General features: G+C 44.7%; 1 protein-coding gene across 1 annotated transcript in view; it reads right to left on the bottom strand.

The window, feature by feature from the left end:
- Positions 1 to 318: 318 nt before the first annotated feature.
- The window catches only part of THG1L (tRNA-histidine guanylyltransferase 1 like), a 28,692-nt gene continuing 12,663 nt past the window's right edge, over positions 319 to 16,347 (bottom strand). The window contains exons 4-6 of the mRNA XM_082256995.1: positions 9,200 to 9,288; positions 2,819 to 2,926; positions 319 to 592 (exon numbers count right to left, since the gene is read on the bottom strand). Of these exons, the coding sequence (XP_082113121.1) occupies positions 434 to 592; positions 2,819 to 2,926; positions 9,200 to 9,288 (356 nt within the window). The 3' untranslated portion in view covers positions 319 to 433. The remainder of the gene's footprint in view (positions 593 to 2,818; positions 2,927 to 9,199; positions 9,289 to 16,347) is intronic.

The following is a 16,347-nucleotide window of genomic DNA, read 5'->3' on the forward strand; positions in this document are numbered from 1 at the left end:
ACCAGTCTCATCACCATTTTTTTATTTCTTCCAATCCAACATGATACAATGACATAGGAATCAGTGGGTGAAAGCATGATTGGGGGGGGGGGGAACACCGGAATCCAATGATCCTGAAGGGTTGAATGCTGAAGACACTAATATAGACTGCAGCACTGGAGTTGAGAGGATATAGTAGACACGGGCCACTGAGAGGAAAGGTGGGTAAAAGTGCCTCCTGCAGGGCACGTTAATTTAGAATTTGTTCATACCCTGACAACAAACAGACATGGCTTGAAAAAAGGTTTTATTTTCAAAAGTTCCAATAAATTAAGAGGGGAAGTTATCCGTCCCTTTTTTTTACTTTGGTCCATACATCCCATTGGTGTCAGTTACACCGCCTCATCAAGAAGCAGAAAGGAAAAAAAAAAACCCAGGTGGAAAAACATCTTCATCAGCTTTCACTGGAAAATATATCTGGGTTTTCTTCCCAAAACTTGTCACTGATGACATCACAATGCAGAATGGCTAACTGGTTCCGTGAGCGGGATACCTCCACTTCTCTCTCCTCTTCACCTTCTAGCCTTATTACCTTCTTGCTGATTTCATTTACCTAAACAAGACGTAGAGGATTAGAATATAAATATGAAATGAAAAGAACAATTCAAGTATTGTCAGTTATCTCAACTGAAGCATATGGAAACTGATGCAATTCTAATGAGATAAGTCAACTAGTAGGTAAAGGAGAACTGAACTTCTATTACAGTTGTCCTGAATACGCCAGACACTATCCACCAACTATTATCCACTTGCCGCCCGCCGTAATATTACTGCGGCAGGGCGGCTCGGCTGCGTCCAGTCACGTAGTGATACAGTGGGAGGCGGGCCACGGGAGGAGCGGCTGCAATTGCCGCTGCCCTCCGGCGATCATCCAAGAAACCGAGAGAAGACCCGCCTGCTTATGTAAACAAAGCAGGCGGATCTTCTGTCAGACAGGCAGGGAAAAGCTGAAACTGATCTCTCCGTGTCTGTCACAGAACCCATCCCCCCACACGGTTAGTAAGCATATTAGGCATACATTTAACCCCTTTGATCACCCCCAGTATTAACCCCTTCCCTGTCATTTATACAGTAACAGTGCATATTATTTAGCACCGATTACTATATTAGTGTCACTGGTCCCCAAAAAGCCTCAAAATGTCAGTTAAGAGTCCAATCTGTCCGCCGCAATGTTGCAGTCCCACTAAAAATCGCAGATCGCCGCCATTACTAATAAAAATAAAATAAATAAATAAATAAAAAGTCCAAAAGTCTATCCCGTAGTTTGTAAACGCTATAACTTTTGCGCAAACCAATTAAAATACGCTTTTTGGGATTTTTTCAAACCAAAAATATGCAGCAGAATACAAATTGGCCAAAACTGAAAAAAAAATGTATTTAAATTTTTTTTGGGAATGTTTTATAGCAGAAAGTAAAAAATATGGCGTCTTTTTCAAATCGGTCACTCTTGTTTGGTTTATAACACAAAATATAAAAACCGCAGGGGTGATCAAATACCACCAAAAGAAAGCTCTATTTGTGGGAAAAAAAGGACATCAATTGTATTTAGGTATAGCTTTGCACGACCGCGCAATTTTCCGTTAAAGTTACGCAGTGCCGAAACGCAAAAAATGGCCTGGTCATTAAGGGGGTAAAACCTTCCGGTGCTGAAGTGGTTAAACTTAACAGTTATCACTCCACTGAGATTTATGTGTTGGGTCTGTGGGGCATTGTGCAGTCTTCATCAAAAATCTCCAAGCTTGGACCTGGACACCTAGAAGCAGCTTAGGCCCCTTGCCTTGACTGGTTATGTCCCCTTTTCGCAGACTTTCCTGCTCTAGGTAGCTGTGTAACATCTCCCCCTTTTTCTTACCCACATCCCCATGTACCACCTGCGCATCACGTGATACTAGGTTTTATAATTAATTTATTTCTAGTATTGCATTGGGAATTCTAAATAAAAATAAATAAATTCTAAAGTCTACAAGCTGTACTCTGCTCTAATCATGCATGTGCAACCACAATCTGTATTCATTCTTATGGAAAGGCCATGCACACTCCTAGAATGAAAGTGTAGGTGACATTTTACTTAGGAATGAATAGGGAATGCAGAGAATTTGCATGAGAAAAGCAGAGCATGACTAGGACATTTTTGAAGAGGTTGTGCACCACCCAGCATGAGTGTTCAGGGTTGGACTCCTGTGGAGGATCTTTTGTCTTCAATTCTAGGCCTCATGCTCATTAGATGTTTTTTACAGCTGCTGTTTTTTGGGGGGGGTTTCAGGTGTTTTCTTTTTCTGCAGCCAGTAAACTCCCTAGCATGGTATTCTATGTGTCCATGCACACACAGGCTTTAATCAGCAGTTTTTGGAAGTGGCATTTTCTGGCTGGAAACCCCCCCCCCCCCCCCCCCCAGAACTAGTAGGTTTGAGCCCAGGTTCACCCTGGAGCCGTTTTGAAATTGTGCGACTTCAATCCGACTTCAGGTGCGATTTTACAGACATTGCACCGATTTGGACAGTGCCATTGCCTCCGATTTGACATGTCAGATCGCACCAATGTGAACGTGGGCTGAAGAGGAGTTTTTCAGTTGTTTTTGAGTCACAAGCTTTTTTGGCGGTATAGTCTTGCTAAAAATCTTAAAAACGCTAATGCAAAAAAGCTGCAAAACACAAAAAACACAAACATCGCAACACGTTTTACAGCAGTATTCCACAGCTAAACCTGTGCATGAGGCCTTAAGGTCAATGTATCATCTAGTTATACCAGTACACAGGCTGTATGAGAGATGTCCGATTACCTTCTTCTTTAGGATGACTGATCCTTTCTTGTACATTAAAGGCTCATTATTGTAGTTGATGTTAAACTCTGAAAATAATATTTCATTCTTATCGGCAGCAAGTGTTCCCTGTGGGGGGGGGGGGGGCAAAGGAAAAAATACAGCAGGTTTGTAAGTACGTAAAATAGCCATTGCACAGAACATAGGAACATTGATTATGAAGCATTACACCAAAGGGCCAAATTTACACTTTTTTTAAACTGTTGCATAACATGCTTGTTCAAATATGGTACTCTGTGCACCGAGGTAGCCCGTTTATTTTGAAGGGACTGCCAAAGCACCACAAGGGACAAAATATCATGCACCATAATGCATTGAATGTGCTGTGCTCCCTGGAGAATATTGGAAGGATACTAGCATGATCCGCATTACTGTTGGAAGAATCTCCGTGATACTTGAATGGTTAATTCACAGAAGCCTTATTACTGCTTAATGTCTGGGCAGCATATGTGATGGTGAGTGCGCGCTGCATGTGGGTGACAGCTGGTGTGGTGACGGCTCTCACTGTTTTGTGAGTGACACTGCATGCACTGTTGTGGTACATGTGGTAATTTCATACAGTATTACACAATATAGTCTCTTTCTTCCTATGCCATATCCGGAGTCCTAAAAGAGCATAACAAGGTTCCTGTTGTCCTGCAGGTTATGGATACATGCGTTATTGCTGCACATAAGTGAGCAGCCAGGATTTCTGGTGAGACATTCAGATATTTTGGGAGGATTTGAAGACCGTTTGCACTTTAATCACAGTTTATGAACTTTATATTGAATTGGTTAGCGCTGCATTTTCATACACATTCGTTCCACGAAGGAAAGATTATAATATATATATATATATATATATATTAGAGATCGACCGATTATCGGCAACACCGACATATCGAAGGTCAATATGCACTTTCACCGATATAACGGAATCGGCCTTTGGATTTACCGAAAACAACAGTTAGAAAAAAATAAATTATATATATATATATATATATATATATATATATATATATATATATATATATATATATATATATATATATATATATATATATATATATATATATATATATATATATATATATATATAAACACAAAACACACATACATATTATAACACACACTAGGGATAGACCGATATGGTTTTTTCAGGGCCGATACCAATATTTTGATCACAACGTATCCGTATCGGCCAATACGGGCCGATATTTTGTACATTTAAAGTTTTGAAAAATACAGAATTTTTGACACAAATCTGGTGCTGAACATGTTAATTTTTGTTTAATGCTTAATGGCTGGCTTGCTGGCACCCTGTGGTGGGTGGCTGCCTGGCAGGCACCATGTGGTGGGTGGCTGCCTGGCAGGCACCCTGAGGTGGGTGGCTGGCTGGCATAGGTGCTGTGGGTGGCTGGCTGGTACAGGGCCTGTGGGTGCCTGTGGCTGGCAGGTACAGGGCCTGTGGATGTGGGTGGCTGGCTGGCTCGCTGGTACAGGGCCTGTGGATATGGGTGGGTGGCTGGCACCGGGCTGCTGTGGGTGGGTGTATGGCTGTAAAACACTCCCGCGAGACTAGTCCCGACTCCAGACGAGGCTGTCTAAGGCGAGGGAGGCGGCCTAAGAAGGCAGAATGACATCACAAAAATATCGGCCAGTTCCGGGGCCGATACCGATATATTGGGGAAAGCGCATATTGGCCGCCGATAATCGGTCTATCCCTAATATATATATACACACACACAGCTCAAAAAATGTAAACTCCTGGGATATTGATCTGGTTAGTTAAGTAGCAGAAGGGGTTGTTAATCAGTTTCAGTTGCTTTGGCATTAATGAAATTAACAGGTGCACTAGATGGGCAACAATGAGAAAACCCCCAAACCGTAAAGGTTTTACAGATAGAGATCACTGACATTTTGTTTCCCTACTCATCTTTTCTGACTGTTTTTCACTAGTTTTGCATTTGGCTAGGATCAGTGTCACTACTGGTAGCATGAGGCGATATCTGGACCCTATAGAGGTTGCACAGGCAGTCCAACTCCTCCAGGGTGGCACATCGTAACTTTTCTGTGTCTTCCACCACAGTCTTAAGAACATGGAGGAGGAGAATCCAGGAGACAGGCAGTTACTCTAGGAGAGCTGGACAGGCCCATAGAAGGTCCTTTACCGTTCAGCAGGACCGATATCTGCTCCTTTGTGCAAGGAGGAACAGTTTAAGCACTGCCAGAGCCCTACAAAATGACCTTCAGGAGGTCACTGGTGTGAATGTCTCTGACCAAACAAGCAGATTTCATGAGAGTAGCTTGAGGGCCTGAAGTCCTCTAGTGGGCCCTGTGCTCACTGCCCGACACTGTGGAGCTCGACTGGCATTTGCCATTGAACACCAGAATTGGCAGGTCTGTTAACTGGCGCCCTGTGCTTTTCACAGATGAGAGCAGATTTACCCTGAGCACACGTGGCAAACATGAAAGGGTCTGGAGAGGCCGTGGGGAACGTTATGCTGCCTGTAAGATCATTCAGGATGACCAGGAGGTGGAGATGGGTCAGTGATGGTCTGGGGAGGCAAAGACCTCTATAGGCTAGACAATGCCACCCTGACTGCCATTGGGTATTTCAAGGATGAAATCCTTAAACCCATTGTCAGTCCCTACGCTGGTGCAGTGGGTCCTGGGTTCCTCCTGGTGAACGACAATGCTCAGCCTCATGTGGTGAGAGTATGCAGCCAGTTCATGGGGAATGAATTGATACCATTGAATGGCCCCCCATGCTCTCCTGACCTAAATCCAATAGATCACCTCTGGGACATTATGCTCGATCCATCCGACGCTGCCAGGTTGCACCTCAGTCTGTTCAGGAGCTCAGTGATGGATGCCCTGATCCAGACCCAGGAGGAAATACCAAAGGACACCATCCGTTGTCTCATTAGGAGCATGGCCAAACATTGTCAGGCATGCATACAAGCACGTGGGAGCCATACAAACAACTGAGTACCATTTTGAGTTGCTGTAATGAAATTTCAGCAAAATGGACTAGCCTGCTGCATCATTTTTTCACTTTGATTTTCAGGGTGTCTTTGAATTCAGCCCTCTGTAGGTTAATCATTTATATTTCCATCAAACTAAGTGGAATTCTTTTAGACCCGGTTCACACTACTGCGTGTGCCGGGTTCGCATGTCATGTCGGAGCGCACTGCTCCGACATGACATGCGATCAGCTGTGCGGTGCGAGTTTAGCCATACAGTTTGTATGGCTAAATTCGCACCGCACCCGCAGCAAAGACGCACAGGAGGCATTTTTGCTGCCGCATCAGGATCGGAGCGCACAGCGGTTCACACTTGTGCGATCCGATCCTGTGCGAACTGCACGATCGCACTGCGATATGCGATCAAACTGGGGGTGTCGTTAAGATTACATTGACACCCCCAGCGGATCGCATATGGCAGTGTGAACTGCCGGGGGTGCGTGTGCGATGCGGGAACAGGCTGCGAATTCGCAGCCTTCCCGCATCGCAATAGTGTGAACCGAGCCTTATTCCTAACATATTATCCAGTCCATATCAGTATACATATCCAGCATAAAATTTTTCCCCACTGAGGTCTGATGTGTTTTGAAAGTGTTCCTTTAATTTTTTTGAGCGATAGATAGATAAGATAGATTAGATAGATAGATTAGGGGTATTGAATAAAAATTCACGGAGGTCCAGTCACTAAAATTTTCTTCCAGCAGAGGTCCGAATCGCATGTTCGATTCCCAATTGCACCTTGAAGCATCGGGCAAATGCTGCACATTTTTGTGACCACCAAACCAGCTTGGTGCAGCACAATTTAAAAGAGGACCAAGGACTGCTTTTTCTGCATTTAAAACAGCCTACATGCAGAACACAGGTAACAGTGATACAAACCTAGCCTCAGATCCTTCACATCACAACAATGTTCTCAGTCCTCCCTGCAATCACAATCCCCCTCTACATCACAGGCCCCTTCACATCACTCCCCCCCCCCCCATTAATATCACCTCCCCATCACATTCCTATTCTCCTCCCACTTTATATAAGCCCCCCTCCTTCACATTACTGTCCTAAGCCCCCTTCATGTCACCCCCCCTCACATTACTATCATCACAACCCCCCCCCCCCCCCTTCACATTCCTGTCCCCAACCCTCTTCACATTGCTACCTCATTCCCCCTTAATATCACCCCTCCCCCTTTACATTCCTGTTTTCATCCCCCCCTACATTTCTTTTCTCAGCTCCCCCTCCTTTTAAAATCCCCCTCTTCCAGATTCCTGCCTCTGCCCCCCCCCTTCACACCATCCTCGGCTTCCCACATATCCTTCATGGGCAACAGGACAGCTCCGCATGGACTCGGGAGGCAGAAGGGGGACATCGGCAACAGAACAGCTCCGCATGGACCCCAGGAGACTGTTGAAAGACATTGGTGGCAGGACAGCTCTGGAAGGAGGACGGGAGCTGCACAACTTTTTCTGGTAACCAGCTTGTGATTGGTTACTAGCAACCAATCAACTGCCAGCTGCCGCCCTCCACCCGAAGCTGTACTGCCTCAGATGTTCCCCTCCTGCTGTTCATGCAGAGCTTTCCTACCGCCGAACAACAACTCGAAAAGAAGGACAGCTGATCAGTCTCCTAAATGGCAGGACTAAGGCTGGTCCAGATGAAACAGTGACTCGGACCAGATCCGGAACGCGGTCCGCCATTTTGTGATGTCTGAATAGAAATTTATATATATATTATAGTTAAATGGTGGTAAAATCGCGTTTTGGCACCTTTTGCTCTTAACGGCAAAATGCAGAGAACTCAATTTTCGGTGCATCTCTAGTGTTTAGCGCTGCCTATTTTTGTTGTACACTTCATGCTAAGGAATATGTAAATGTAACACTTCCAGGTATTTATCACCTCTCACAGAGATCAGAGTACTCAACCCCCGACAATGCCTTCATCTGGTTTTCTCTCCAGAAAGTTGGAATCATATTTGTTCAAACATTGTCCAAGGTCACAGTCTAATTCCTGGACTGAGATGCTGCTTCAGACATGACACAACCATGTAAATCCTGGTCCCTGTACAGTTCTTGGCTGTGTTTACCAATATCTGACAATCAGTCCCTAAAACTGCCTCCTACCTTGTGACCGGCTAAATTAAATCTACATATCACCAAAGAGAATTTACTAAATGGTGCTGGCCAAAAAATGTGGTGTATAATGTGCCTTCTAGTGGATTACCCTTCAGAATATGTTGACAAGTCAGACTTCGGACTACTAGCGGAAATATGGCCCAAACTTACGGTTTCCACAATCTGCCTATTTGACTGGCATGCTTTTCCAGAACTGACCAGATAGACCATGTCAGGATAGCCTTGCCTCTGTTAAAACTTGATATGCAAACGAAGCATATAGCATCCAATGCTGAACAGTGGATTGGTGAGATCGAGAATACTTTTAATGCGGAGCTCCACCAAAAAGGGGGAAACTCAGCTTGTTTGCTCCCCCCCCCCCCCCCACCGCTGCCACATTTGGAACGTTTCAGGAGGAAGCGGATACCTGTCAAAACCAGGTACCCTGCTCCCACTTCCTGGTAAGATCGCTGCCTTTTGTGAGACACACAGGTCCCAGAAGACAGCGGGACCATTCAGGAAGTGCAGCGTGGAACAGGCTGTGAAGCTGCAAGGCATTTACTTCCGGTTTCCCTTCAGGACGATGCTGGCGCCTGCACCCAGAGCAGATGGACAGATCGGCTTGGGGAGCCGACATTGCAGGATCCCTAGACAGGTATGTGTCCTTATATTAAAAGTCAGAAGCTACAGTATTTGTAGCTGCTGCCTTTTTTTTAACAGGCTGGAACTTCTCTAAGTCTCTTTGCTGATTTCTACATGGTTCCAATGGATCTTTCTGATCATTCCTTGAAGATGGGGGACCTGGAGGATCCCTTGCCTAGATACAATCTAAGCACTGTAGACTTTTTAAAGGGCTGTGATGCTGTGGTTTTCTGTAAATGTTGTCTTGAGACCAAAGTGGTGGCTAATGTCTTGTTTACTTTATTCACCACAGAATGAGTGCATCATTTTCCTATCCATTCTCTGCATCCAGGGGCTGAGCCTAGATCTGTTAGCCAGGATTCTCCATTTTTAACGCTATCTTGCACACTGCTGGAATACTTGAGATTAAAAAAAAAAAAAAAAAAAATAATCTAAAAGCAATTAACTGCTGGCAAATAATTTTAGGACTGTTCCAGAATAGGACTACAGCCTTACATTAAATGATTCCATGCCTCCACTGAGTACTTGTGTGAATGTTCTTGTATGACCTGGAAGTATCGCTAGTGATGAAAAATAGTGATCCGACTTACCTGTAGCCTTTTCTGAGCCTGCGCTGGAGTTAATCCTCCCCTCTGGACCAGCATCCAGAACACCGTGTTGTACATATTGTTAATGTGGCCTGCAGAAAAACAAGTAAAAAAACAAAGTAAGTTACCATAGGACACAAGTGTGCCATCTGTCTAAGGCTCCATTCACACTATGGCGTTCCGGATCGGGGGCGGAATCAACGCGAATCCTAACTGCCACAAATTGCGGGACGCGCTTGTGATCCCCTTTGTTTTCAAAAGGCACTGAAATCGAAGCGGGATTTGCAGCAATTGTCACAAAATCAAGCCGCAATTTCAGTGCCGTTGAAAATAATGGGGATCGTAAGTGAGTTGCAAGGCAGAAGGTTTTTTTTTTTTTTTATCTTAATGCATTCTATCCATTAATATAAAAAGTCTTCTGTGTGCAGTAGCCCCCCTAATACTTACCGGAGCCCCCATCTCTATTCAGTGATGTCAACGAGTCCCTCGGCTGTCCAGGACTCTACCTCCTGACTGGCTGAGACACAGCTGCGGTGCCATTGGCTCCCACAGCTGTCAATCAAAATCAGTTAGCCAATAAAGGAGAGAGAGGGGGCAGGGCAGAACGGCAGCTCTGTGTCTGAATGGACACACATAGCTGCAACTCGGTTCGGGTGCCCCCATAGCAAGCTGCTTACTGTGGGGGCTCTCAACAGGAGGAAGGAGCCAGGAGCCCTGAAGAGGAATGCGAGAGGAGAAGGATCTGGGCTGCCCTGTGCAAAACCAACTGCACAGGGCAAGTATGTATAACAAGTTTTTTTTTTTTCAAAACAAAACACTAGAGACTTTAGAATCACCTAAGGGCGTCCTGCGATTTGCAGAGATTCAGGATCGCAGCGATTCTGCCCCCGATCCAGAATCCCATATTGTGAACGAAGTCCGAAGGAACGCTAAAAGCTAAACACACAGATTAAATGTTTATATTTCAGCTGTATTACAAACATAAGAATGCAAAATCCCATTCATCTAGTTTCATAATCCAAACACCCCACGCAGACAGGGCAGCTAGGTCCTAGACCAAGACCAATTTTTGCCTGTGAAAAATCCGGGGAGGGATATGTGGATATTCATTGAGGAATACATGGATGTACCCATTCTATGAGGTTACAGTCTGGATTTAAGCCACAGTAACTATGCTTACTTGGGCTTGTTGACGCCAGCCAGGCTTTCATTAACCCTTGGTTGTTACAATTCCAATGGCTTATATCTCCTACTAATTATATGCTCCATCCACTCCTTCTGAAATCCACAATACCCTCCTCGTTAGCTACAAATGACGCTAGTGCGAGTTTCCTTTTTTACAGCATTATACAGAATACTTTACTAGAACGCTCCAGATGAAGCTGTATAAGGCGAAACATGTCGAGCAATGTGAATGTTTATACAGTGAATAATTGAATACAACATCAACTGATCTGGTTGGACGGCAGTCTCATCTTCTGTCAACCTTCGATAAGATCTCCTTGATGTGAAGTATTTACTTATATCTAGTTTTCAAAATCTTTTGTCACATATATATATATATAAAATCGGATATTCTGTATAAAGCAAGTATCAAGTAACCTGCTACAAAAATGTATTTGGGCCTTGTGTAAGGTCACTTTTAGAATTTATTGTATTCTCTGGTTTTTATATGAAATTATCAATAAAAATTAATTTTAGAAACTTTTTGTGCCAAAAAATCCTTGCCTCTCAATCCTTATCTGAGCATAGGCTGTCTTCATATTCTGAGCTATCTGAATCAGTTTCCTGCTCCGCTAGGTCCACCTCTTCCCCACTGCCTGAGGGGATGGATGGCTTACTGGAAGAAGGGGTACTGGTATGGCTGGAACTTGCTGGAACCTCCAGCTTTTCTATAGCGGAACGTAGTGGCCCAATCATGCTTTTTATTTCCTTTTTAAAAGAGTTGAGCATGTCTTTAACATAGCGATTCCTTGGCCACCAATTTTTTGATGCATTTTTGGCATAATATTTTTTTCCCCCATTATGGAGGAAACCTGTGACCGCAAGAGGCGCATGCCTTGCTACTGGTCTTTGCACTTTTCTCGTCTGGGGTCTTTGTCTGTAAATAAGCACAAAGGACCCAGTGAGACAGGTGGTTGCCATACATAAACATAGGTAACAGTTTGTAGTGAGAGAAGGACAGAGGAAACTCCGGAGTGCTCTGGCTTACCTTGGAGCTGTCCTGACCAGCAGGATCTGCAGGGCAAGGTGGCGAAGCATCCAATACCCTGCATAGAGGCTTTTTTAACTGCTTCCTGCTGCAGCTCCAGCCCTGCCCCCAGCTGACCCCATGCAAGTTGGTGGACATACCTGCACTGCCATCTTCTTTCCTGGTGTGTTGCTTAAGGGAAGAGAGTCCTATATCCTTTTTCTTTTCACTTTCATGCTTTTTTTTTTTTTTTTATCGCGCCACCGACTGGAAAGTGGAAATGCCCCGCTCTTTCGTCCAGCTCTGGGGATTCCGCCTTCTCCAAGATGGCTGCGGGCCGGAAGTGCGTGACCGGAAGTGCCACGGGGCTCTGGAAATTAGGCTGCCATCTTGCTCCTCCAGCCGCATGGATCGGCTGTTGGCCGGAGGGGCAGCTTGTGGTCAGCTGGAGCCCTTAAGATGCCAGTGACTGAACAGCTGGCTTAACTCCAAGTGCAGTGGTCTTTTGGGGGAATGCCATCGACATGCAGCTGGGGGGGGGGGGGTGGTGTCTGCATACCCCTTAGGGGTAGGGATGCATCGAAATGAAAATTCTGGGCCGAAACCGAAAATGCAGGATGCCCTTGGCCGAAAACCGAAACCGACTTTTTCCCCCCAAATAATTTTAAAATAGATAGAACAGGGGCATACACCAAAAACAGGCAGCGTCATACACCTGTCGCTGCCACCCTGTCACAGTATATGTACTGTGACGGGTTGGCAAGTGGTTAATTTATTTACCAATGGTATCTAGTATTATGCAGCATGAGGGGGTTAATGTATTGCCACTGCTGATCACTGATGCATTAGTGACCGACCAGTGGCAGTTAATTAACCCCTTTGTGCTGCATTAGTGCAACCAGTATCAGTGTTAATTAACACTGGTTGCACTGATACTGGTTGCACTAATGCAGCACAAAGGGGTTAATTAACTGCCACTGGTCGGTCACTAATGCATCAGTGGCAATACATTAACCCCCTCATGCTGCATAATACTAGATACCATTGGTAAGCTCGCCTCAGCTCCCCCCCCCCCCCTGCCTCAGCGTCCCTCTCGGCAGTACACCCTCCCCCCCCCCCGCCTCAGCGTCCCTCTCGGCAGTACACTCCCCCCCCCCCCCCCCCGCCTCAGCGTCCCTCCCCATCCCAAGGATGCAATCTCCTTACTCTGCTCCTCCGGTGCCCTTCCTTTCAAAAGACGCACCTCTGGCCGGCGGCCTGCCTCCCGGTGATGTCACTACTACTACGATCTGTCAGAGGAGATACATGCCTGACAGGGAATTGAAGCGCTCACATAGTTTTAGCTATTAGCGGCCGCTCGCCTGCCCGCCCGGTGTGTTAGTTCATTCATGCACAGATTGCAATAGTAGCGACATCACCAAGAGGCGGGCCGCCGGCCAGAGGCGGGTCTTTTGAAACCTGCGCTGCGACCGCGGCGGCCATCTTTAATATCGGCATCTTTAACCCATTTTCGGCCTACATGGAATACGCCCATTGTCGGCCGAAAATTTCGGTTGCCGAAATTTTGGTGCATCCCTACTTAGGGGTGAAAAGCTTGCCCCAAGTTGCTGCCCCTGACTTGCACAACCCAAAGCACACTGAGCTAGATGGGAGGCTGGCCAGGGAATCCCTTGCAATTAGCACAGAGACTGGAGAAAACAAATAAACGTCTGCAGCTCCTGTGAATCTGGAGGAAACGCAATCAAAATGAGGCACACAGATGTGTGACTGACATTTTTATAATGGTGAACTATTGGGTTTCCCGTTTCAGGTGGGAGGAGCCTAAAAAAAAAAAAAAAGCAGAAGGTGAACAAATACCACCAAAAGTAAGCTCTATTTGTGGGTGAAAAAAGGACATACAAATTTGATACGGTACAGTGCCGTACCGCCATGCAAATGTCAGTTAAAGTAACGCAGTGTAATATCACAAAAAAAATGGCCTGGTCATAAAGGGGGGTAAACCTTCCTGAGCTGAAGTGGTAAATCATATTCTTGCTAGTTCTATGCAAAGCTACACAGCCCTAGTTAGCTCAGAGTGCTGCCTCTTCCTCAGCCAGTGCTTCTGTATATGGATTACAGGAGGTAGATAAAAAGACGTATCTAGGTACTTTAAATTTATTTTTTATAGAAATAAAATGGAACTCCAGCAATTTTTTTCCCTTGATTTGGATAAGAATCTGAGCCAGTATTTATTGATATCTGTGCACAAATAGGGGAGATTTCCATTCACTTTTTGTCATTAGAATTTTCACATACAAAGATAAAGTGTAAATAAAATAAAAACTTAAAGAAGAATTGAGAAGACTAGATTCTCCCTCCGGTTTTAATTGCTGTCTACAGGGCTGTCACTGGTACAAGAAACAAGGGGTAAGAATTCCAAACATGCCACAGACAAAAAAACGTAAGACCTGATCCCCTTCCAAAGCCTGTCAAAGAAAAAATATTTCCACAAAAAAGCAACGTTCTCTGCAATCATAAAAATATACTTTTATTAAAAGTAAAAAACCAAAAAAAAAAAAAAAAAAAAACACAATAACTCCTATGATCCATACACCAATAAATCCACTTAAAATTAAACCCCATAATAGAGACCAAAACCAGCAGGAGTCCCTAGCTGAGCTGACCCATGTAAACTAGTATACAACTGCAAATAAACATCAGCTAAAGATGACACCAGAGTAAGTGGCATTAGAACAAGGATGGACAGGTGTCGGTTTCTATCATAGAGTCGATTTTAAATAGTTTTATTGGGATATGTGATCGTTATAGGTTATCAGTAACTAAATATCGGATATTTTTGCTTAGAATTTCAGTAGTGCAAACCATTGCTTTTTTTGGGAAAATGTTTTTTCTTTTGTGAACTTTAAGTCATTGGCCTCGGTAGTTTCTGACTAGATCTCATGGACTCTAGCAATGATATGAGCACCTCATCTGAGCTTTTTTTTTTATTATTTATTTTGGCGTTTGGGGAAAAATTCAAGTTAGACTTACCGGTAACTTGTTTTCCAATAGTCTTTCAGGACAGCACCTTAGAGAGATGGCTCCTCCCTCTCCTCATCAGGAAACACCCCATCCACCAGATTTTAAAAGGAGGCTTCTCCCACCATTCATCAGTTTGTAGAAGAGTACCTCCGGCCCATGCTGGAACACATAAACAGATATGGTTAATCACAGCAATACATTTTATACAATAGGGCGGGATCCTCCTGCTGTCCTGAAAGACTATTGGAAAACAAGTTACCGGTAAGTCTAACTTGAATTTTCCCTAAAACGTCTTTCAGGACAGCACCTTAGAGAGGATTATCGAGACTTACTCAATTTAGGGAGGGACCACAGCTTGCAGGACCTTTCTGCCAAAAGCCTGATCTTCAGCTGCCAAAAGGTCCAACCTATAGTGTCTTGCAAATGTAAAGTAGCTTGACCACGTAGCCGCTTTGCAGATCTGATCTGGAGTGGCACCAGCTTTCTCTGCCCATGTAGTGGCTAACGCTCTAGTAGAGTGAGCTCTGATCCCCTGTGGGGGAGACAATTTCATTTGGGAGTAAGCCTCTGAAATGGCGGATCTGAGCCATCTGGCTATTGATCCTTTTGATGCCTGGCGACCTTTTTTGTTGCCAGAGAAAAGAACAAAAAGAGAGTTTGATGATCTAAACTCTTTAGTAACCTCCAAGTAGTGTATAAGAACCCTTCTTACATCTAGGTAGTGAAAGCTTTCTTCCTTATCTCCTGATGGATTAGGGCAGAAGGTAGGTAACACAATTTCTTGTGAGCGGTTTCTCGTTGAAGCTACTTTTGGGAGAAACCCTGGATCCGTCTTGAGAATTATCCTGTCTGGATATATGGACAAGAAAGGTTCGATAGCTGATAAAGCATGTAATTCACTGATTCTTCTTGCTGATGTTATTGCCACCAAGAAGACCGTCTTGAGGGTAAGGTTTTTTAGTGTAACCGTTTCTAGTGGTTCAAAAGGTTCCTTTGTGAAGGCCTGAAGGACCACCGACAAGTCCCATTTGGGGAAGCTTCTGACAGGCACTGGTCTGGAGCGGGTAAGGGCCCTGAAGAATCTGATGATTAAAGATTCTGAAGAAATGGGCCTTTCCAAGAATACCCCCAGGGCTGTAACTTGTACCTTGAGGGTACTTACTGCCAAACCTTTTCCTGCGCCCTCCTGTAGGAACTCCAAAATTGAAGTAATACTGTTCAATTTTTGATCTTTCGATTCACACCAGGTATTATATGTCTTCCAAACTTTTGCATATATATTCCTTGTGACTTTTTTCCCTACTGGAAAGTAGAGTAGCAATTAATGCGTCTGAAAATCCTTTCTTTTTCAGCAGTTGCTCCTCAGATACCAGGCGGTGAGCTTTAGCTTTTCCACTTCTGGATGATAGACTGGACCTTGAAGCAGTAGGTCTTGACGAAGAGGGAGCTGAAAAGCAGGTTTGACTGATAGTTGAAGGACAGTCGAAAACCAAACCCTTTTGGGCCAATAAGGTGTGATCAGGATCACTGAGGCTCTTTCCATTTGGATTTTTCTCAATACCAACGGAATGAGCTGGAAGGGGGGGGAAGGCATACCCCAACCTGAACCTCCAGGGATGTGCCAGGGAATCTACTCCCAGAGAGTTGTCGTTTCTGTGGAGTGAGAAGTAAAGTGGAAGTTTTGCGTTTTCTTTCGTTGCAAACAGATCCACCTCTGGCTTTCCCCAAGTCTTGGTTATCAACATGAAGACTTCTGGGTTCAAGCTCCATTCTGCTTCTCGGATCTTCTGCCTGCTTAAATAATCCGCCACACTGTTTAGTGTACCTTTTAGGTGGATTGCTGACAAGGAAAGTAACTGCCTTTCCGCCCATTGCAGAATTTCCGTTGCCAAAAGCTGTAGGGTTTTGCTTCTTGTGCCCCCTTGCTTGTTTAGATATG

This window comes from Pelophylax lessonae (assembly GCF_965119305.1).
Source record: "Pelophylax lessonae genome assembly, chromosome: 4".
NCBI classification, from domain to species: Eukaryota; Metazoa; Chordata; class Amphibia; order Anura; family Ranidae; genus Pelophylax; species Pelophylax lessonae.